We start from the raw sequence: 22,551 nt of genomic DNA on the forward strand, positions 1-22,551 counted from the left end.
TTAACAACCCATCAAAATGAACATAAACTAGTGACCTAGTCATTTAATAAGTCAATGGTTTTCCTCTACCTTCCCTTTCCAGATTTAGAGGCCAGAGATCTCTGTATAATTGTAATGGATTTCACACATTTCTGAAAGATTCAGGGTTTATTCCTGGACTGAATGGACATTATCTAACTGCATTAGGCATTATTCCATCATTTACCAAATGATCAGTTCAACATACGGTTCAGAATTACTGGGAGTATGTTCAAAGGATATGGGGAAATGGGTAAGGAACATAGTGTACTTCTTATATTGGTATTAAAGGATACTTTATTCTCTATCTCTTTATTATAAATAAAGCAATCATGTATGATACCGTTTTTAACCAAAGTTCTCAAAAGCTCTGGATAACGTACCTAGTGGCTACAGAGAGAAGTAAGACATTTGAGGGCATACATTTTTCTTCTAAACGTTTAACATGAGTGAAATGAAGTATTTGCTATGAATGAGTTAACGTATTAACATACAGGCCCTGGCTCACAATGTCCCTCGAGTGTTAGTAAGGCAGTCAAGTGAAATTGATCACATACCGACAAACAGATTCTCTACTACAAGTTGTCACTCCAGAAAATATAGAAGATTTCTCATCCAGTGCATGATTTAATTGGAGCATAAAAGTGTGGATCTTTTAAATCTGGGATAAAATACTCAAACCGATACATTATATAGGATCACTTTGAGAGGAAAGAAAGCTTTGTTTCATTCAAATTAAAAACGACATTGCGCCTATATGCCAAAAGACTCTTTGATATTTGAGTTGGATCGAATTACATTACAACAGACTAATGTCATGAACATCTCATTCCAGCTTAGTCATTTCTGAAACAAAAAAAATACAATCTACTTTCTTGGTGACAACACTAACAATAAGAAACAAAAAGATATCTCTAAACATACATCATTTAAGAAAAGCCATTGAATTCATAACCACTAAACAAACAGTCTTAAAGTGCTTCAGGTTTCACATCTTCATAATCATTCACTGCTGCTTTGACATTGGACATTGAAACACTGGCACGGGACGGGTCACAGACTTTCCCCTCTTCATTCTCTGTGTCTTCCTCATCCCCATCCATGTTTCAGACGCATCTCCCGATCTTTGACATGGGGCTTATATAGGTAGATATTTTCTCACAGAGCTCCACTGCCTTCTGAGAAGTGGCGTCATTCCTACTTGAGGCTAGTCCCTCAACTGCTACCAGAGTCACGCTATCTGCGTTAAACAATATGCATGGCCATCTACCTCCACCTGTCATACTGTGCTCTACATAAGCCATAAATGTGATTATTTTGACATAAATCACATGTGGGGGTCATAAGCTAATAAGGAGATTTTACTCAGAAGGGCGAACCAAGCACTGCTATAAGGTGATGGCCAAACCAACCCTGATGAAATGATCAGCCATTCAATTAGAGAGATTCAAATGTGAAACTACAGGGGCAGATGTCTGGTTAAGTAGCGATCATAAAGAGCAGGTTTCAGACATGGACATGTGTCAGTCATTGAACACCGGTTACAGGAGTACCAAATATAAACAATAAGGAGAACCCGGTGGGTGAGTGTGTTGTTGTAGAAGCCATGGGAATGGGCCGGTCAACATGTGTTAGCGCCGGCTCTCCAACCTGGGGCTACCCAACAAGAGAGGTGTTTTCTTTCCCCCTCCCCCAGACTAGGATAGGGGGGACGGAGTGACACTGGTCGGTCCTAGGGAACTAGTCCTCTCCTGGCGGGGTGGTGGGACAGGGCCTGTCATGTCTCTGTCTCTGTCTCGGGCCCCTCCGGTCCCGCAGGCCCCGCCAGTCCCGCCAAGGGGATCACATAACAAGTGATGTCGTCTCCTGAACCCAGCCTCTCATTGGGTAACCGCCAGCCCCTCTCTTTCAGGACCCCTCGCGACCGCATCAACAGGTCCTGGGCAGCCAGCGTGTATCTGGATGAGAAGAGTTGGGGTCAAAACATCGAAAAGTGCAATTTATTTGAAATTAGTATTTTTTTAATGTTCATGAATTGAATTTGCAATGCATCCCAACTATGTGTTATGTGAAGGTGTTTGGCAAAAAGGTATTGCCATTTCAAAAGTACCATAGTCATTTGTACAGGCTAGATACTGGCCTCTAGTGGAGATATCATTTAAATACTCCTCCTTTACTAAACAATATTCAGTAGTTTTTTTTCAAGGCTACCTGATTATTCAATATTTACCAGTGGAGGCTGCTGAGAGGAGGAGGGCTCATAATAATGTCTGGAACGAAGCCAATGGAATGGCATCAAACACCTGGAAACCATGTGTGTTTATACCATTCCACCCATTACCACGAGCCAGTCCTCCTCAATTAAGGTGCCACCAACCCCTTGTGATATCTACACCGTTTTAATTGGTAGCAACTGTAATAGTATGAATCACATCCTTCCATGACAAGGCAACCAGCCATTCTCTGCCTCAGGTCTGTCTCCCTGGCACCGCCGCCTTGGGCGTCAGGTGAGTTTACAAAATAAGAAGGGAAATGGGCATTCGGTAACGCAAGTAGTGGAGACGGCCTAGTCGTAGTTTGAGTAGTGAGTATTATTCATACAATGTTGACTGTGCTTACATAGTTATGCTACTGCTGAACTTCACGCATGGCTCTTACCTATATGACCACATGTCCTGGTATCGTTTCGCACTACCGCAATAGTTTATTAGATTATAGTTTATAAATAAGGCATTGCCATATTTACATCAAGCTATTTATTGAAGCACTCATAGTTCTGCCTACCAAGGATGTTGTTATATGTGTCTCTGTGTTTGGTTAGTTTCTGAATGTGGCCCATCCAATCTTATGTTGACCTAGTCCAGATATGACTCAGTACTAATTTTCAGGTTTTAGCTGGTCTCTATAGGCCTATAGCTGTGGCATATTCTTAATTGAATTGGCCATTCATTCAGAGCCATTCATTGGCTCTGTTCTTGCCTGGCATCCCTGTGGTCCTTCAGACATCTCTGAATCAGTGCATAGTTCAATGCCTCTCAAAAGTGAAGTACATTGCAAGGATATTAATATTTATCTTACAAATGCAATGCAGCAATGTTTTGTCCTAGCTTTGTGTGTGTCCTTTACTACTCGCCTGGGGCAGCACCTGTCCGTTTTTAGGGACTCATTAGCTGACAACAGACAGGTGTGAACCACAGACAGGTATGAACCACAGATAGGTATGAACCACAGACGGTTGTGAACCACAGACGGTTGTGAACCACAGACGGGTGTGAACCACAGACGGGTGTGAACCACAGATGGGTGTGAACCACAGACAGGTGTGATCCACAGACAGCTATGAACCACAGACAGGTATGAACTACAGACAGGTATGAACCACAGACAGTTATGAACCGCAGACAGGTGTGAACCGCAGACAGGTATGAACCACAGACAGGTATGAACCGCAGACAGGTGTGAACCACAGACAGGTGTGCGGGCAGAGAGAAATGAAAACATTGACATTCATATTATATTTTGATTTGGAGAGGGGGCAGCATCTACAAACTGGATTGAATAGTTTATTGTTCACTGCTCGGCAACGCAAACAGCAATCCTTTAATCAGAACCGTTTACCGATTACGGATGTAGCTTCGAACGTGAGACACATGCTGCTAGCAGGTACAGTCTTTGACCCGATACTTATCTCGAACGCAGTCGCTATGGAATACCCTTAGACCTCATCTTGTTAATGAATTCAATAATTAATCAAAGGTCTAATATTGCGTAGATTACAGACTAGAGATTACAGCACCTCACAGGATCAGTGGGCTCGCAGCAGGACAGGAAGCCTGAAACTGTGTCTGCTACCTCCCTGTCCGTGGTCACGTCCCACAGCCCATCTGTACCCATCACCAGCACGTCGTCAGGGCTGTGCTCGTACTCAGACATGTCGTACACTATCACCTGGAGGAGAAACGGGAGGGAAGGAGTGCAGGTCGAGTGTTAAACACGGCTGTAATAATAGGATAAATCATAGAGGCTTCCCATCTATCAATGAATTTGGATCAGATATCTTTGCTTTTCAGGATAATAAATAAAATACTGGACAATACATAGATTGATGAGCCAAAATAAAGTAAACTTAGGTCATTAGATGTCGGCCAAGATTTGGAACACACTAGGATGCTCCTAGACAAGTCTTGATCTTGCAGACGGTGGGAGATAAATGGTCCTAGACACAAACCGCATACCATCTCTTATTCACCTCTGGGCAGCAGGAGAGAAAGGGCTTGATGTAGATGTTGGAGTTGTACACCTTCAGGTCATGATCCCCTAGGCCACGTGTTACCCCAATGGTGGCCATGACACGGGCCTACACACACACACACACACACACACACACACACACACACACACACACAGTGAATAATGTGGGTTAGTGCCTGTGGATATGCTTAAATTTGAGAAAAATCCACTTATGAAGGATTAGTGACTCAGGAGCATTTATCTTTAACCACACAGCTAAAGACTGGGAGAGTTCAGTAACAACCATGAAATCCTCCCACACATACAGTGGAATGAACAACTAAAAATTATATCTTGCTATGTCTGTCCTGCAGGTGAACTGTCCTGCAGCGTAAACAAGGCAACAGTAAACATGTCGTCCCCTACGAATGATGCCGCCCCCCTTGGGCCAAATTAGATGTCACGTGTGACTAACACATTTCAGTACTTCAGTTAATTACTGTAGCTCCCGCCTTGGGCCAATCTGTGTAATTTTGTAAATGCCAGATCTTTATGGCAAGACGCATCATTCACCCAAGTTTAGTCAAAATTGGACCATTGCTGTCTGAGACATCGTGTGTGACGAACATACGAACGAACGGAGACAGATTCACAGTTCCCTCCCCGATTTCATTGTGGGGGACAATTAAGCTAAGCAGCTAAGCATTATTCCTGTCAGGGAAACATGACGAGGGCGGGAGGATAACCGCAACTCTACATGTGTTTGAAGACCCAGCTATACTTTAATGTACAGCCAATCCAATGTCCCATGACTTGGTCAGGAAAAATAATGTGGCTCTACCTACAGTAAGGTAGACCTTACAGCACCATATACCTACTGTCTCCTACCCATGGTAGACCTTACAGCACCATATATCTAATGTAAACCTACCCATGGTAGACCTTACAGCACCATATATCTAATGTAAACCTACCCATGGTAGACCTTACAGCACCATATACCTACTGTCTCCTACCCATGTTAGACCTTACAGCACCATATATCTAATGTAAACCTACCCATGGTAGACCTTACAGCACCATATATCTAATGTAAACCTACCCATGGTAGACCTTACAGCACCATATATCTAATGTAAACCTACCCATGGTAGACCTTACAGCACCATATATCTACTGTTTCCTACCCATGGTAGACCTTACAGCACCATATATCTAATGTAAACCTACCCATGGTAGACCTTACAGCACCATATACCTACTGTCTCCTACCCATGGTAGAACTTACAGCACCATATATCTAATGTAAACCTACCCATGGTAGACCTTACAGCACCATATATCTAATGTAAACCTACCCATGGTAGACCTTACAGCACCATATATCTAATGTAAACCTACCCATGGTAGACCTTACAGCACCATATACCTACTGTCTCCTACCCATGGTAGAACTTACAGCACCATATATCTAATGTAAAGCTACCCACGGTAGACCTTACAGCACCATACATCTGATGTCCACCAGTACCCAGTACCCAGTTTCACCTTTTTGCCCTCTCCATATATGAGTGGGAACTTGAGGTCGTCTTCTACGATGGTTTTGTAAGCCCTGCAACAAATAGGATTACGGGTTAGGGATTAGCGATTCTATTCTTTCAACAAGTAGATTATTTTCCTGGTCAGGTTATGTGTTCTGTAAAAACTCCTGGCCCTAATCATAAAAATTACAATGGCCTGAAAAGTAACACACATGTTCGACCACAGCTGTCATTTACCAGCCGTTCATTGTGTGGTCCCTGAAGAGCATCTTCCTGCCCAGCTCCCTGTACTGGATCCTGCGAGGGAACTCCATGGGCGTGAATTCGTTCCCAAGCAGCTCCGGTCTCAGGAAGCCCTGCAGGGACACACAGAGTAGAGAAAACAGTGACAAAACTTTACATGACAAACTGTCATGTCAAATTGACTTGTCTTGTGACAAAATGGCTCATTGATTTAATATATTTTTAAGATGTGAATAGAGCAATAATCATCAGAGTTGTGGTAAATTCCAGTCAATTCAGAAAGTCAACCAAATTCCAATTCCACATTTTCCACATTGGATAGCAATGAAGAGAATTAGATTTGGAATTGGAATTTCAGTTTACTTCCTGAATTGTCTGGATTTTAAATGGAATAGACTCCAACCCTGATAAACATATCGTCAAGGAAGTGTCATGGCAGTAAGAAAAGTGAGGGTGGAACTATATATAGCTGTGATGCACAATCAACACACAGTACCATTCATCTCTCTCCCTGAGGGTTCCACCTCTCTCCCACACAGCCAGCCACCCACCAAGCCGACAATAAATTAATAAAGATGCAGTTTGAATCAGACATTAAATAACATCACCCTCCCTTTCCCCTGCATCTTCCTTTTTGTCCAGGGCACCGTTGGAAAAGAGATTCATATCCCGTGGTGATGGGACTCACATGGTTAAAGGGACATTACACTTTAAAATCAAAGTTTCTCAGATGTTTTCAGACTTGTAAAATCTGAAAACATCTGGCAAACTTTAATTCATGAGTGAATCTCCCTTTTAAATAAGTAATAAATAAATACATGTATTAACCCCGTCCTCACCAGATACTGCAGGCGCTGCCTCTCAGACTCTGGCGTGAACTCGTTGGACATGGGGATGACCTCACCGTTACGGATGATGATGGCTCTGTAGAGACAGAGGAAGAACCAAAGTAGAATGAATCATGATTCTATTTCTGTGGGAGGGACAATGACATACTGTATGATGACAAAGACAGACACCATAATGTGACCCCATATTAGGAGGACCCTCAAGACAGATAATGTGGTGTTAAGAGGGATGACACAGCATGAAGTCCAGGGATGTTACTGGATGATTATTGCCCCTAGACACTGATCTAAGGTCGGTTTAGACTAAAATTGACAAACAGTATACTGATCCTAGATCTGTGCCTATGGGCAAGTTCTACCAGGAGCTTACGGTTCACGATGAATGGTGTTGCAGTACAAAGAGTGGCCAACAGAGGTCGAAAAAACTGCTGTGTGACATTATTATGAGCATGACCAAAGGAAACCTCTTCGAATCAATGGCTATGGGCATCATGTTATCACTTCCTTTAAACTTTCAAACATTCAACTCTGCATTGAGTGACTGAAATCAAATACATTGAGTTGAATGTGTACAACAAGCAGGCCTGTAATACATCAGTCATTAGCCATTACGCATCCTGCTGCTATCAGTTTGATCTGTTGACCTACCTGCTGTCTCCTGCATTGGCAACGTAGAGCTTCCCCATCAAATGAATGGCAGCCAAGGCACAACAACCACCAGAGATGGTATAGGACATCTTCTCTTTCTCTATCAGTTCATCCTGTAATCAACAGAACAGGAACAGAAAACAGAAGGTCATTCATTCAATGGCTTGCAGAATGAAGTCAGTAGCACTTATTGCATTAAAGAGGTTATACTTAACTTGAGAGATAACGACTACCAAAAGATAAATAATCAGTGAATTCTGTGAAACCCATTTTGCTCACTAGCTACTGTATCCCGTCTCTAATGTGGTAAAACGCTAGCCTCAGATGCCCAGGCTTCGCTGAGAGGAGATTTGGAAGAATGGTCTCGCGAGACTAGTAGAGCGCTATTTCACAAAGTAGGGTGATATGCTGTGAGCGTACACCTGTGTCTTACCATCTGTTTGAAGGCGTTTTCTATGACACCCATGATCAGACTCTCCAGACTGACAGCCTTCTCCATGTGGAAGCGGATGGAGGGATCAGAGATGGCGTCAGGTTTCTCTGGGTCCTGGGTGGCATTCGCCCCCTTCTTCACCGCCCCCTGGTAGGGGCTGCCATTATTGGCCAGGCAGATAGGGAGCGCCGCAGAGGGGTTCTCCAGCAGGTGTGCAATGTCCTCCAGTCTGTCTCTGATAAGGCGATGGAGGAGTTTGGACGCCATGATGGCACACCCTGAGCCGGCGTGGCCGTCAAACATGCCCCAATACTGCAGAGGGATTCCTGTCCCATCCTGGAAAACGTTTAAGTCAAATAAAGATCAAATCATATCAAACATGCATTTAGATATATCAGTACAATTAGTCTGACAGTAAGAAAGGAGATAAATAGCCTGAAAAAATAACATTGGCCACATGGGTCTCTCTAACAAGTCTCTTGCAAGATTTTAACTCAATGAGAGTTACAAGCTCAGTGAATGCCTAAAGGATTTCCAGTGTGGACATTTCTGTCAGAAAATGGATGGGAATAATTCTAACTTCATGACACCACATCATAGTAAATATGTTCACAATGACAGCAGTGACAGTGAATATCCCACTTGATTATATTCCCTTCCACAGGATTTCTTTATGCCGGTAAATCCCACTAACTAGATTTCCACCAAACCATGCCAAGAAGTAATAGTGTTAAGTATAGTGTAGTAGTGTATGTTCAGACGGTTAGGACATATCTAAGAGCCCAGTGCACAGAATGGACAGCAGCATGGAACTCTGTTAACCTCTTACTGGACTAGAGGAGGAGGGGCACACGAAGCAATGATGTAATTAATTGATGGGAGGGACAGAGGGTGAACAAGGAGAATAGAGGAGGGGGTTGGGAGGCCAGCAGAAGGACGGGAGCGATTGACCCGACATGACACAACCCTTTGAACAGCACTGTATCGACTGCTATAGATTCTGCTGTGTAAATACATTTGAGAGATTATGGAGTCATCTCTTAGTGAGTGGGTTTTTGGCTTTGTGTGCTAGGGGCGGTTAGCTGCTCTACGGACCCACACAAAGCTGTTTCTAAATACAGCAGCATACATCGGTCAGTCTTAAGGAGATTGTCTTTGCTTTGCCGGGAAAAAAAACGAATCCCCAGCCACCCAATGCCGTCTGGTTCTTCAAAGGTTGGACTGGAGACATTTAAACAGACATGTTTGTTTTAGAGAGAGACCTGGGTGTAGTATGTCACCAAGGGTCCAACCTTCACTATAGAGGCAGTAGTACATAGAATGCAGACATTTGACCAGGATGCGTGCATTCTTGGCCTACTCTCCTATTGTAGTGCTGTAGGCCTAGTTTATAGGCCGTCTACTAATATAATCAGAATTACTAGAACTAATGCTCAACATTCTATGACTTCAGGTAGTCTCACCCCATTGTCGTCCAGCAGCGTGGAGTTGCTCTGTTTTTTGTCGCTCAGCTTCTTCACGTAGAGCAGCTCACAGGACGCTTGGTCCTCATTTAGCATGCTCTTCCCAGCATTGATGGTCCTGGGGAGGGTGGGATGGTGGTAAAGAAGGTATGGGGATATTATAAATCCATGAGAAAATACATACACGTCTCATTGGTTCAGGAGCTGGATAGGCAAATCACCCAACCAAGGTGCATCTCAGATAAATCACTAATGAGAGCCTATCAGCGTGGCATGGTGGCATTTGTCATGGTGAGATAGTAATGTTATGATCTATGTAAAAACATAAAGTGGAACAGATAGTGCTGTAGGACTGGGATTAAGTGTTTTCATTACTGTCCTATGCTGCTTGACGATAATGGCTTTGTGCAGCATGACTTCATATTCTGACCATCTCAGCGGACTGGGGCTCAGTGGGCATGTGACTGTGCTTGCAGTATGTGGGAGTAGACACTGCAGTAGTCTGAGCAGAGGTGGAGTGTTTTTTAACTCATACTTGTATACTACTACCATAGTTAATATCATACTATCCATTCACATGTATCAGATACAGTATAGCCCCTTTAAGAATATTTGGCCACAGAGGACAGTTTCCAGCTCTCTCCCTTCACCTCAGTCCACTGCAATGTTTACACTTTTCAGGACACTGAAATGGAATGAAGTCATGCATTACATTACAAAGCCATTATCCTTAGGGCTTTGTGATTCAGGAGAGGGGCTGCCAAAAGGTTTCACCCCTGTTGTACCGTTAAAGCTGAGAAATGATGATTCTCTGCCACTTCGGTGCGAGGATCCAACAGGGTCAAGCCACTTTTATAGCCTTTTCAGATTCAATTAGCGGTATTTAGAACCATGGGATTTAGCCGGATCGTATTGTGAAAATGTATTGCACAAATTGGAGCATAATCCTTAAAGTGTCCCTAACTATTACAGAGGTGGCCTAGCAGATACACCATTGGGCCAGTAACTGAAAGGTTCGCTAGTTCAAATCCCTGAGCCGACAAGGTGAAAACTCTGTCAATGGTCGCCATTGATAATGGCAGATCCTGGCCGTGACTCCACTCTCAGTGGGTGTCTCAGGGAGAGTTAGATTACACAAAAAAACACATTTCCAATACACATTTGTACATCTGTGAAACAGGACAAATATAAGGGGCGGCAGGGTAGCCTAGTGGTTAGAGTGTTGGACTAGTAACAGGAAGGTTGCAAGTTCAAACCCCCGAGCTGACAAGGTACAAATCTCTCATTTTGCTCCTAGGCCGTCATTGAAAATAAGAATTTGTTCTTAACTGACTTTCCTGGTTAAATAAAGGTCAAATAAATATAAGCACCCACCAAATTATTAATAATGATGGACTAGGAGTAGTGTGAAGAAAGAGAGAGTCGTTTATACAGCTGTGCCCTTACCCCAGTCATACAGAGGAGAGATATTTCATCACCTGAGAGGATGGGTGATATCTAACCAACAGGTTTACAAGCTGGTCCATCATGTACATTAGCCACCTGTCTAGATCATGATGATGGTGGGCAGAGTCAAGATACTGACTTTCACCTTTTCACAATGGTCTTGCACTAAACAAGTTATAACTTTAAAAGCTTAGTTAAGCCTATACATCATATCCTTCAGAAATAATTCTTAAAGCTGAAATATGTCACTTTTTGGGTGACCTGACCAAATTCACATAGAAATGTGTGTTATAGCTCTGCCATTCTCATTGAAAGCAAGTCTAAGAAGCGGTAAATCTGTTCTATGTGCGCTATTTCTATGCTTCCTGTTCTTAAGTTTAGTTTTTGCGTCTTTTACTTTCGGTTTTGTACACTAGGTTTCAACAGCTGAAACTCCAATATTTTTGGTTATGGAAAATATACTTGCTTGTTTTGTCACAAACTGAAATTATGCAAATTATTAGAATTTTAGCAATCAGGAAATGGCAGATTGATTTTTGCATAGTACACCTTTAAGCAAATGTCTTGCTATATAAAGGTGGCAAAAGGGCTATGTCAAATTTGGCAAAATAAATGCAGGTAGAGGGAAACAGGTAGAGGGAAATTATCATTTTTTGGTTTGATGTTCTGATATCAGTGTTCTAATATGAGGTAGAAACAGCAATGGCTGCCCAAATCATGATTATAAAAAGCCATCCAGTTTGTAATCAGTAAGCTGGCACCGTAGAGTAGTGGCCAGGGGAGCATTAGTCCTGATGACAGGGACATGAATTACAAGTCATCGGGGTCATGTCAACTTTGAGGCCAGGTCATGTTGTTCCATGTTTTACAACCAATGATGTATATAAACCCTGGATTGATGATGCTACGTATTGGACATTGAGAGGCTTTGAAGTCACCAGTCAGACATAGACACTTTTATTTAACTAGGCAAGTCAGTTAAGAACAAATTCTTATTTACAATGGCGGCCTGACCCCGGCCAAACCCAGACAAACCTGGGCCAATTGTGCACCGCCCTATGTGGCTCCCAATCACAGCCGGATGTGATACAGCCTGGATTTGAACCAGGGATCCAGCAATGCAGTGCCTTAGACCGCTGCTCCACTCGGGAGCAGTCCTCCATAGGAATTAATGAAATTCTTCAGTATTTCATTTACATGTTTGAAATGTTTAAGTATTTTTTTGTTGTAGTGGGGACAGTAACATTAGCAATCTTAAAAGATCTCAAACAATTATACTTTAAGGATGTTTTAATATTTTACATTTATTAAATGTTTATGTTTAGCTCACATAATATAAAGTATGCACTGAAGTGTCTGTAGTAGAGTAAATGTGGCCAAAAACTACATGAATAAATGCATTTCTGTATTTTTTACAATGTTGGTGGAGTGCCGATATATTCACGGTGGCTTCAACACAGCACTCCCTATCAGTCATCTAGTGCATGATATCAATCATTGTTTACAACACATCTGCAACTGGTTTGTCAATATCATACATTGGGTTAGAGAGGCCTTGGTTTTTTTGCCTGCTGGATGCCAAAGTCCAGTCCTTTGTTTCGAGCTTGCAGCTTTTACAAAATGTTCACAAACATTTTACATCTCACCATTCATGGGATTTATTTTGTATGTGTCACATATGCAATATCTATTTCATTATAACTAATCTGGCAACCAAGGAATGTACTGTATGCCTACAGGTAAATAGACATTAATTTCAGTGAGTCCATTAAAGTGCAAGCCAGTCATTCCCTGGTCTTCATGATGTACGAAAACAAAACAATGAAGATCACGTTCTACTCAATTTGTGACATATTTTCCCATCAAGGCACAGTTTCAGTCATTGTAAACATGTTACTGAAATACTTTGTCTGCGTTAAACAGAAGAACATCTGTTTGCTAACTCACGTAGGAGACCTTCAAAAGAGGAAGCCTCCAGTTCTACCAACTTCCTCATCAGTTGGGTAAGTTATTTTGTTGCTGATGAAAATCGTTCATTCCTTTTTTCTAAGTAATGATGACATACTGTAAATTTGTTGTATAATTCATCCTCTCAAGAGAATTTAGCATACATCACAAACCACAGTGATGATGATTACAATTCATTGAATCAAATCAAATCAAATGTTATTGGTTGCGCACACATATTTGCAGATGTTAGACGCAGGTGCGGCAAAATGCTTGTGTTTCTAGCTCCAACAGTGCAGTAATACCTAACAATACAAAACAATACACACGAAACCGGAATATAAATATATATGTGTATGATGGTGTGTTTAGACAGTATTGACAGTATATGAATAGAAAAGGTGTGTACAGCAGTAGTTATATTGGATGATCCTTGACTAGAATACAGTATATACATATGAAGTGGGTAAAACAGTATATATAAACATCATTAAAGTGACCAGTGTTCAATGATTATGTATATAGGGCAACAGTCTCTAAGGTGCAGCAGGGTTGAGTACGGGTGGTAGCCAGCTAGTAACAGTCTCTAAGGTGCAGCAGGGTTGAGTACGGGTGGTAGCCAGCTAGTAACAGTGACTTAGGTGCAGCAGGGTTGAGTACGGGTGGTAGCCAGCTAGTAACAGTCTCTAAGGTGCAGCAGGATGAGTACGGTGGTAGCCAGCTAGTAACAGTCTCTAAGGTGCAGCAGGGTTGAGTACGGGTGGTAGCCAGCTAGTAACAGTGACTTAGGTGCAGCAGGGTTGAGTATGGGTGGTAGCCAGCTAGTAACAGTCTCTAAGGTGCAGCATGATTGAGTATGGGTGGTAGCCAGCTAGTAACAGTGACTAAGGTGCAGCAGGGTTGAGTACGGGTGGTAGCCAGCTAGTAACAGTTACTAAGGTGCAGCAGGCTGGGTACGGGTGGTAACCAGCTAGTAACAGTGACTAAGGTGCAGCAGGGTTGAGTATGGGTGGTAGCCAGCTAGTAACAGTGACTAAGGTGCAGCAGACTTGAGTACGGGTGGTAGCCAGCTAGTAACAGTGACTAAGGTGCAGCAGAGTTGAGTACGGGTGGTAGCCAGCTAATAACAGTGACTAAGGTGCAGCAGAGTTGAGTACGGGTGGTAGCCAGCTAGTAACAGTGACTAAGGTGCAGCAGAGTTGAGTACGGGTGGTAGCCAGCTAGTAACAGTGACTAAGGTGCAGCAGGCTTGGTACGGGTGGTAGCATGCTAGTAACAGTGACTGAAGTTATGGGCAGGGTACTGGGCAGAAGCCAACTAGTGGTGACTATTTAACAGTCAGATGGCCTGGAGATAGAAGCTATTTTTCAGTCTCTCGGTCCAAGCTTTGATAAAACTGCACTGTCTACTCCTTCTAGATGGTAGTGTGGTGAACAGGTCATGGCTTGGGTGGCTGATGTCCTTGATGATCTTCTTAGCCTACCTGTGACACCGGGTACTGTAGATGTCCTGGAGGGCAGGCAGTGTGCCCCGGTGATGCGTTGGGCAGACCGTACCACCCTCTGGAGAGCCCTGCGGCTGTGGACATTGCAATTTCTGTACTGTGATACAGCCCGACAGGATACTCTCAATTGTGCATCTGTAGAAGTTTGTGGGGGTCTTAGGGGCCAAGCCAAATATCTTCAGCCTCCTGAGGAACAGTTGCGCCTTCTTCACCACACTGGCTGTGTGAATGGACCATTTTAGGTCGTCAGTGATGTGCATGCTGAGAAGCTTAAAGCTTTTCACCAGCTCCACTGCGGCCCTGTTGATGTGGATGGGAGAATGCTCTCTCTGCTACTTCCTGAAGTTCAAGATCAGCTCCTTCATTTTGTTACATTGAGGGAGAGGTTATTAACCATTGCACTGCCTCATGTTTGACTTCATCTCATGACAAAAATGAGAAAGAGTCACATTTCATTAACAAAGTGAACTTGGTGGTCAAAATAACTCTGATTCTAACTTAATTCATAATCAGTTTTCTAAGAAAGCCATACAAGTTTATCACCAGAAGTCAAGATGATCTCTTCCTGCCTGAGGTGCCTGTGGTTTCCTGTCACAGTTTCTCAAGCATGCAGTGAGTTGTTGTAGTGTAGGAGGACCTGCATGACAATGGCCTCCAAACTTCTCAAACTATTCAAGTTCTCAGAAGAAAATATAGTAGTAAAACAGTTTATTCAAGTTAATTTATTATCTTATGAACACGTGATAGTTGATCTGATATTACATTTGGAGGTGGTAAACTGTTCGCTCTATTACACTGAGAGTGAGATAAGGAGGGTGGTACAAAATATATTGAGGGGAAATATGGTAATAGAATAGTCAAAACCTTGTACTTACAAGGTTCTATAATTATATACTGAACAAAAACATACATGCAACATGAAACAATTTCAAAGATGTTCCTGAGTTACAATTCATATAAGGAAATCAGTCAATTTAAATAAATTAATTAGGCCCTAATCTATGTATTTTACATGACTGGGCAGGGGCGCAGTCAGGGGTGGGCCTGGGAGGGCATAGCCGAATGTGGACGTCCTGGGCTGGCGTGGTTACACGGTTTCTGTGGTTGTGAAGCACTGTCAAATTCTCTAATACGACGTTGGAGGCAGCTTATGGTATAGAAATTAACATTACATTCTCGGGCAACAGCTCTGGTGGACATTCCTGCAGTCAGCATGCCAATTGCACGCTCCCTCAAAACTTGAGCCATCTGTGGCATTGTGTTGTGTGACAAAACGGCACATTTTATATTGTCCCCAGCACAAGGTGAACCTGTGTAATGATCATGATATTTAATCAGCATCTTGATATGCCACATTAATGGATTATATTGGGAAAGTTTAAGTGCTCACATACAGGGACGTAAAGATGTTCATGCACAGAATTTGAGAGAAATAAGCTTTGTGAGTATGGAATATTTCTGGGATTATTTATTTCAGCTAATAAAACATGAGACCAACATTTTAAATGTTGCGTTTATATTTTTGTTCAGTATATATATAACGATTGAACTTTCAAAAGTAGTTTACAGGTAGAAACATCTGAAAAGTAAACACACAAACATTTAGACTTTGAGGTCTTGTTTAGGTAGTGTTCACAGCCTATTTGGTTTAGGCAGTGTTCACAGCCTTTTTGTTTTAGGCAGTGTTCACAGCCTTTTTGTTTTAGGCAGTGTTCATAGACTTTTTGGGCGATTTGTAAATTGTGCTTCTGTAACGATATTCGTTGTCGCAAGACGAGGAATCATTGGACCAAAGCGCAGCGTGGTAAGTGTTCATGCTTTCTTTATTAAAACTGAACACGATAACAAAAATAAACAAGAGCATAACCAAAACAGTCCTGTACGGTGCAAACACTAAACAGAAATTAACTACCCACAAAAACCCTGTGGGAAAAGCTACCTAAGTATGGTTGGTTCCCAATCAGAGACAACGATAGACAGTTGTCCCTGATTGAGAACCATACCCGGCCAAAACAAAGAAATACAAAAACATAGAAAAAGGAACATAGAATGCCCACCCAAATCACACCCTGACCAAACCAAAATAGAGACATAAAAAGCTCTAAGGTCAGGGCGTGACAGCTTCTAATATAATTTGACTGGAGGCTTTTAAAGTGGAATGTAATAGAAGGTAGTTCCGGGTTACAGATAATTGATGCCAAGCTCACTGAGATGGATTGCTACTGTATGAGTAATTCAAAAGGCTTCTGAGCTCCAGCATGCCAACTTTGAAAAAAGCTAGAGCCGTCCTTTGAATTCCTGTACAGTAAGCCTTACTGTGACTCTCTGTTCCCACCTAAAAGCTTTCACAGACAGATCACAGATCTGTTGTTTGCTAATTGTTTATACTGTGAGGCAACTGCTTTGAGGAAGTGTTGTGTGTGAATGCACTCTGGGTATGCACCCAATGTGAAAATATTGACACAGTATGCAATATAATGGCTCCATTGGTAGCTGTCTGGTTTGCCATAGGTGTCACAATTTAACAATATAATCAACTGTACTGCAATGATGAACATCAGCACACTGGCCACAGTCGTGCTGTTTAACATTTATCTCAGCCTCACTCAGTGAATCAGTGAAGGATCTGTCAACTGATGCCAAAAGGAGATTACATTGACATTATCATTTAGCAAACGCTCTTATCCAGAGCGACTTACAATAAGTGCATTCAAATGAGGGGCCATGAACAATTGCATAACATGCATCAAATCCAAAGGCAGAAACCACAGTAGTCTGTGTGACATGGTTACGTGCCATTCCATAAGGGATCTAAGTAAGACAAAGATATAGTAAGTGTCAGGAGCCGGAGGAGATGGGAGGGGAGGGACTCTCTGGAGTCTAAAGTTGCTGGAGGCCAGAGTGCTTTCAGTCTGAAGAGATCGTTCTTTAGTCTGCTGTCCTGACCGTAGTGAAGACGAGGTCATTAATGTAGAGGACAGAAAAGAGTTGTGACTGGATGCAAATTCTGATATCAAAATGACCACATCTGAACTTACATTGTTAAGTTTGACCAGCTGGAGCGTCCATAGTCCATCTTCACTGTGTGCTCATTGTTTCCACCCTGTCCTGACTAGATTGATTTGGACTGCACTTTAAAAAACAGCATGGAGGTTATATATGGACTTAGTAATGATCATCGGTACAGAGGGAGCAGCTAAATTCTTCTCCATTCTAAAATGGCTGTATCAAACTAAATACACACTTTTAATGACACTAATTTAGCTGTTGCAGTTTGATGAAATAATACATCCAATCTATGTGCAGTTCAAGTCAGAAGTTTACATACACCTTAGCCAAATGCATTAAAACTCAGTTTTTCACAATTCCTGACATTTAATCCAAATAAAAATTCCCTGTCTTAGGTCATTTAGGATCACCACTTTATTTTAAGTATGTGAAATGTCAGAATAATAGTAGAGGGATGATTTATTTCAGCTTTAATTTCTTTCATCACATTCCCAGTGGGTCAGAAGTTTACATACACTCAATCAGTATTTGGTAGTATTGTCTTTAAATTGTTTAACTTGGGTCAAATGTTTTGGGTAGCATTCTACAAGCTTCCCACAATAAGTTGGATGAATTTTGGCCCATTCCTCCTGACAGAGCTGGTGTAACTGAGTCAGGTTTGTAGGCCTCCTTGCTCGCACACGCTTTTTCAGTTCTGCCCACACATTTTCTATAGGATTGAGGTCAGGGCTTTGTGATGGCCACTCCAATACCTTGACTCTGTTGTCCTTAAGACATTTTGCCACAACTTTGGAAGTATGCTTGGGGTCATTGTCCATTTGGAAGATCAATTGGCGACCAAACTTTAACTTCCTGACTGATGTCATGAGATGTTGCTTCAAAATATCCACATCATTTTGCTTGATCATGTTGCCATCTATGTTGGGAAGTGCAGCAGTCCCTCCTGCAGCAAAGCACCCCCACAACATGAAGCTGCCAACCCCGTGCTTCACAGTTGGGATGGTGTTCTTCGGCTTGCAAGCCTCCCCATTTTTCCTCCAAACATAACGATGGTCATTATGGCCAAACAGTTCTATTTTGGTTTCATCAGACCAGAGGACATTTCTCCAAAAAGTACAATCTAGGGTCCTCATGTGCAGTTGCAAACCATAGTCTGACTTTTTTAGGGCGGTTTTGGAGCAGTGGCTTCTTCCTTGCGGAGCGGCCTCTCAGGTTATGTCGATATGGGACCCGTTTTACTGTGGATATAGACTTTTATACCTGTTTCCTCCAGCATCTTACAAGGTCATTTACTGTTGTTCTGGGATTGATTTGCACTTTTCACACCAAAGTATGTTCATCTCTAGGAGACAGAACGCATCTCCTTCCTGAGCGGTATGAGGGCTGCGTGGTTTGTATAGATGAACATGGTACTTTCAGGCATTTAGAAATTGCTCCCAAGGATGAACCAGACTTGTTGAGGTCTACAATTTATTTTCTGAGGGCTTGGCTGAGTTCTTTTGATTTTCCCATGATGTCAAGCAAAGGGGCACTGAGTTTGAAGGTAGGCCTTGAAATACATCCACAGGTACTCCTCCAATTGACTCAAATGATGTCAATTGGCCTATCAGAAGCTTCTAAAGCCATGACATAATTTTCTGGAATTTTCCAAGCTGTTTAAAGGCACAGTCAACTTAGTGTATGTAAACTTCTGACCCACTGGAATTGTGATACAGTGAATTATAAGTGAAATAATCTGTCTGTAAACAATTGTTGTAAAAATTACTTGTGTCATGCACAAAGTAGATGCCCTAACCGACTTGCCAAAACTATAGTTTGTTAACAAGAAATTTGTGGAGTGGTTGAAAAACCTATTGTACTTAATTAGCAAATAGTATATTTACATGTTTTTTAATGACCATTACTAACAACAACAGATTAGGGCTGGGCAGTAAACCATATTTTACTATATATCGGTATTGATGCAAGGACCAGTTTTGGATTTAACTTTACCTTCTATAATGGTATTTCAATGTTTGGTTTGTTAAATGTGATATGCCACTCTGGCGCGTGTAATAACTGTTTTTATAGTTTTCTCTGTTTGCTACTTGAGTCATCTCTCTCCCTCTCGTCCTGCATGCCGCTTCCCCATGCGCTTCCAACACCAAGCCTTGCCTCGTTACTCAAGCCGTGCCATTCACTCTGTCTGCACGGTCAGATGCAACAAAATGTTGGTGACAACGATGCAGATTTCCACTTTGCATCTTAATATAAATCCACAAGTGTTCTATAATTACACTATTAGTTTGTGTATCTAACTGTCTGCAAACAGTTAGTTTGTATTTTCTTAGTAAGTTGTGACTAAAATAAATTGTGTTGGCTGATAAATGCTAATCGCTAGTTAGCTGGCTATCAAGCTAGCTAAATGTACAAAGAGTCCGGGCAAAGGTAGCTAGCTAATACAGCCTGGTATTTGTGCTGGTGTAGGTCTAGATCAGCATGTTGTTTGTGCAACGGTATATTTTAAATCAGAGAGGAATAGAGCTCGCCAGCTTGTAGTCCTAAAAGCTGGAAATAAGTTACCTTTGTTTTTTTCAGCCATTCCTATGGGGGGAAATTAATGGGGATAAATGCTGAAAATAAGGTCTGAGGTTAACACAGGCTTAGGAGAGCTTATGCTGTATGTTTTGTTTGTGTGAGATAATATATGTCAGTTAACATTACCTTTATGAATTATAAAGGTCTATAGTGGAAGCATGAATGTTAGCTAGCGCTAGCTAGTTTCATGTTTTATTAGTTGTATGTATGGGACACACATGGTATACACGGCTCTAAATTAACTTTTTTCATTGGTAGCACAGGTGCTCCTAACTTTAAAAAGTAAGGAGCACCAGACAAAATATTGGAACACCACATTGCATTTATTTATTTTTTAATGCAAATGACTGTCCTATCATTCTTAATTGTCATCAGTTGATACTTTGATGATGTAGAACACATCACTAGAGAGTGGGCAAGACAAAATAATTCAAATAATTTTTAATAATTGTATTGAAAAGTGCAACTGCAAACATATTTACATAGGTGATTCGTTTTGGACAAACAAATGTAATATACAAAACAGAACATTTGTAGCATTATGATTGGTTATGATTGGTAAACAATGTATCAGCCTGTCTTGCTTGAGCAGTGAAGAGAGGAGTGTTGTTGTTACACATTTTGTTCTTTATTGGATAATTTTTTTGGTGCTCCCAAAATAAAAGTAGTGGTCACACAGCAACATTTTAAGTCGCATGTGCCACCAAATTGGAAGCACTTCAGAGTCCTGGGTATACACCATCCAACAAAATGCTTAAGTGCTGGTTCTTGACAATGGAAAAACAAGCGAATGAAGAGAAAACATGTCATGTAACATCTAATTAGGTCCCCTGGGAAACACTGACCAACACGGTTCATACCCGGTCAATAAAAATCATCCCTGGCTTTTTTCATCAAACAACAATGTATTCAAAGTGCTGCCCACTATATTCCAACTATAGAATTAGAATAATCATTCTATTTCCATGATTTTAACAGTTCAACAATGAATTAGGCCTAGCTTTTTCTACCCACATCATACAGCCCTGTGTGGCACCGTGTGGAAATTATAACAAGTGCAGGAAATGCAGACATTGATGAAAATGCTGAAAATGTATTTGGGTTGAAGTTGGATTGAACAGTATAAAACAATCAGAATGGCTAAAATCACTTATAATTTAACTGTTGCTACCCTGGGGTCATGAACTACTTATAAAAACGATTTTGAACTTTTATTATTCAAAAACATAAAATAATGTCAAATACCATCACAAATGTGAAAAATATTTTGTCCATATCGCATAGCCCTACAAAAGATGAAACACATTTTGGGCAAGGGATCTGTGGATAAATAACATTTAGAGGGTGTAATACAATACAATGTAACATTATTCTTCTACAATTGATGTTTTTCACCCTGGGCAACATGGGCCTGAGAGGTTTATCCACAATACTCCACCAATTATACATTTTTCAACTCCCTATTTCTTGTACTCTTGTAATGTGCAGAATTGCAGGAAATTTGATGAAAAGAGTAACATTTTCTCTTCGATGCCAAGGGCCCTTTCCAAGGCCCAAGATTTGGTTCGTCTGGCCATGTACTGCCAAGTCATTGCAAAACTAAAGCAAAAGAACCGTGAAAAAAAACGGAACTATGCGACTTATTGAATCTTTATGAAAGAGACCAAACGTATTTTGACAAGTTCAAGTAGTATAGTAGTACACAGTCCATCCATATCCTTCAAGACACAGCAATAGCTTTAAATCACATGATTTATATTATTTGTTGTCCAATTAAGAAAGGAACGGTTTATAATAAATCATTATTGACGTGCACAAATGATCATAGACTACGTTTTTGTTTATCCTACATTTTGCGAGATCCTATTAATCACATGATCCCCCAAAATATTGAACTGCAACAACTGTAGCAGTTCATTGTGTGTTACACTGTTTCATAGTAACCAGACAGTGGCTGCTACAGCATCAGTTTCAGCAGCAGCAGAAGGCTGTGTGCTATTTGGTGAATTTGCAATAGCAACACCGTGTCCATATTCGCCACACACCGTTAACTGCGTTCTCTACTGCTACACTAAAACGCGTTTATTGTCAACAGTGCATATGAATGACCAGTCGAGAAACCACTCACTCTGCGTATCCTGTCCGCCAGGGAAGCCTGCTGTCCCTCTTCAAAGTCAGCACAGGTCGAGATGCATGTTCTGTCGAGTATTGAAGAAGCTCCAAAGTAAGGTCCAGAAACTCGGGTCGACCGTAAGGGAACAGTGGAGGCAGACCGTCCTGGTGACAGTTCTGGTGATGAACGTTCCCGGATTCGTGGTGCTGGTGTATCATTCCTCCCACCAGCGTGGACATCGCATTTTTTACTTTACTTATCATTGCGGTGGGAATAATAACCTAACCCGACACAGAAATTAATTAATAACCCAGCGAAGAACAAAATTATCCAATGACTATAAACAGCATTTCAGGAAGCGATCGTTTCCGGCCTCATGTGACGTTTGACAGGCACTGTTTTCCTCACTGAAAATATAGCCTACCCCTTACACACTCAGTGCATATAATAACCAAGGAATCCCTGAGAAGGCAGGGGTTTAGTGAATGCTGCTGTCTGTGGGGGGACGCACTCCAAATTGTGCGCTTGTCT

The 22,551-nt window shown here is 41.7% G+C and overlaps 1 protein-coding gene across 2 annotated transcripts; it reads right to left on the bottom strand.

Moving 5' to 3' along the window:
* Window positions 1-297: 297 nt before the first annotated feature.
* LOC139371357 (protein phosphatase 1H-like) lies at window positions 298-22,400 on the bottom strand. 2 transcript variants are annotated; one of them, XM_071111705.1, is made up of 10 exons: window positions 22,036-22,400; window positions 9,425-9,542; window positions 7,962-8,297; window positions 7,529-7,641; window positions 6,872-6,956; window positions 6,027-6,145; window positions 5,797-5,860; window positions 4,268-4,375; window positions 3,815-3,966; window positions 298-1,976 (listed from the first exon to the last, which is right to left on the bottom strand). In XM_071111705.1, exons 1-10 carry the CDS (start codon window positions 22,281-22,283, stop codon window positions 1,796-1,798), a joined length of 1,524 nt encoding a protein of 507 aa, XP_070967806.1. In that variant the 5' UTR covers window positions 22,284-22,400; the 3' UTR covers window positions 298-1,795. The 2 variants fall into 2 exon arrangements, with proteins under 2 accessions (XP_070967806.1, XP_070967807.1); XM_071111706.1 differs by having other exon boundaries at window positions 1,787-1,976; window positions 3,820-3,966.
* Between the last annotated feature and the right edge of the window lie 151 nt (window positions 22,401-22,551).

Source organism: Oncorhynchus clarkii, chromosome 17, assembly GCF_045791955.1.
Source record: "Oncorhynchus clarkii lewisi isolate Uvic-CL-2024 chromosome 17, UVic_Ocla_1.0, whole genome shotgun sequence".
Lineage (NCBI taxonomy): Eukaryota > Metazoa > Chordata > Actinopteri > Salmoniformes > Salmonidae > Oncorhynchus > Oncorhynchus clarkii.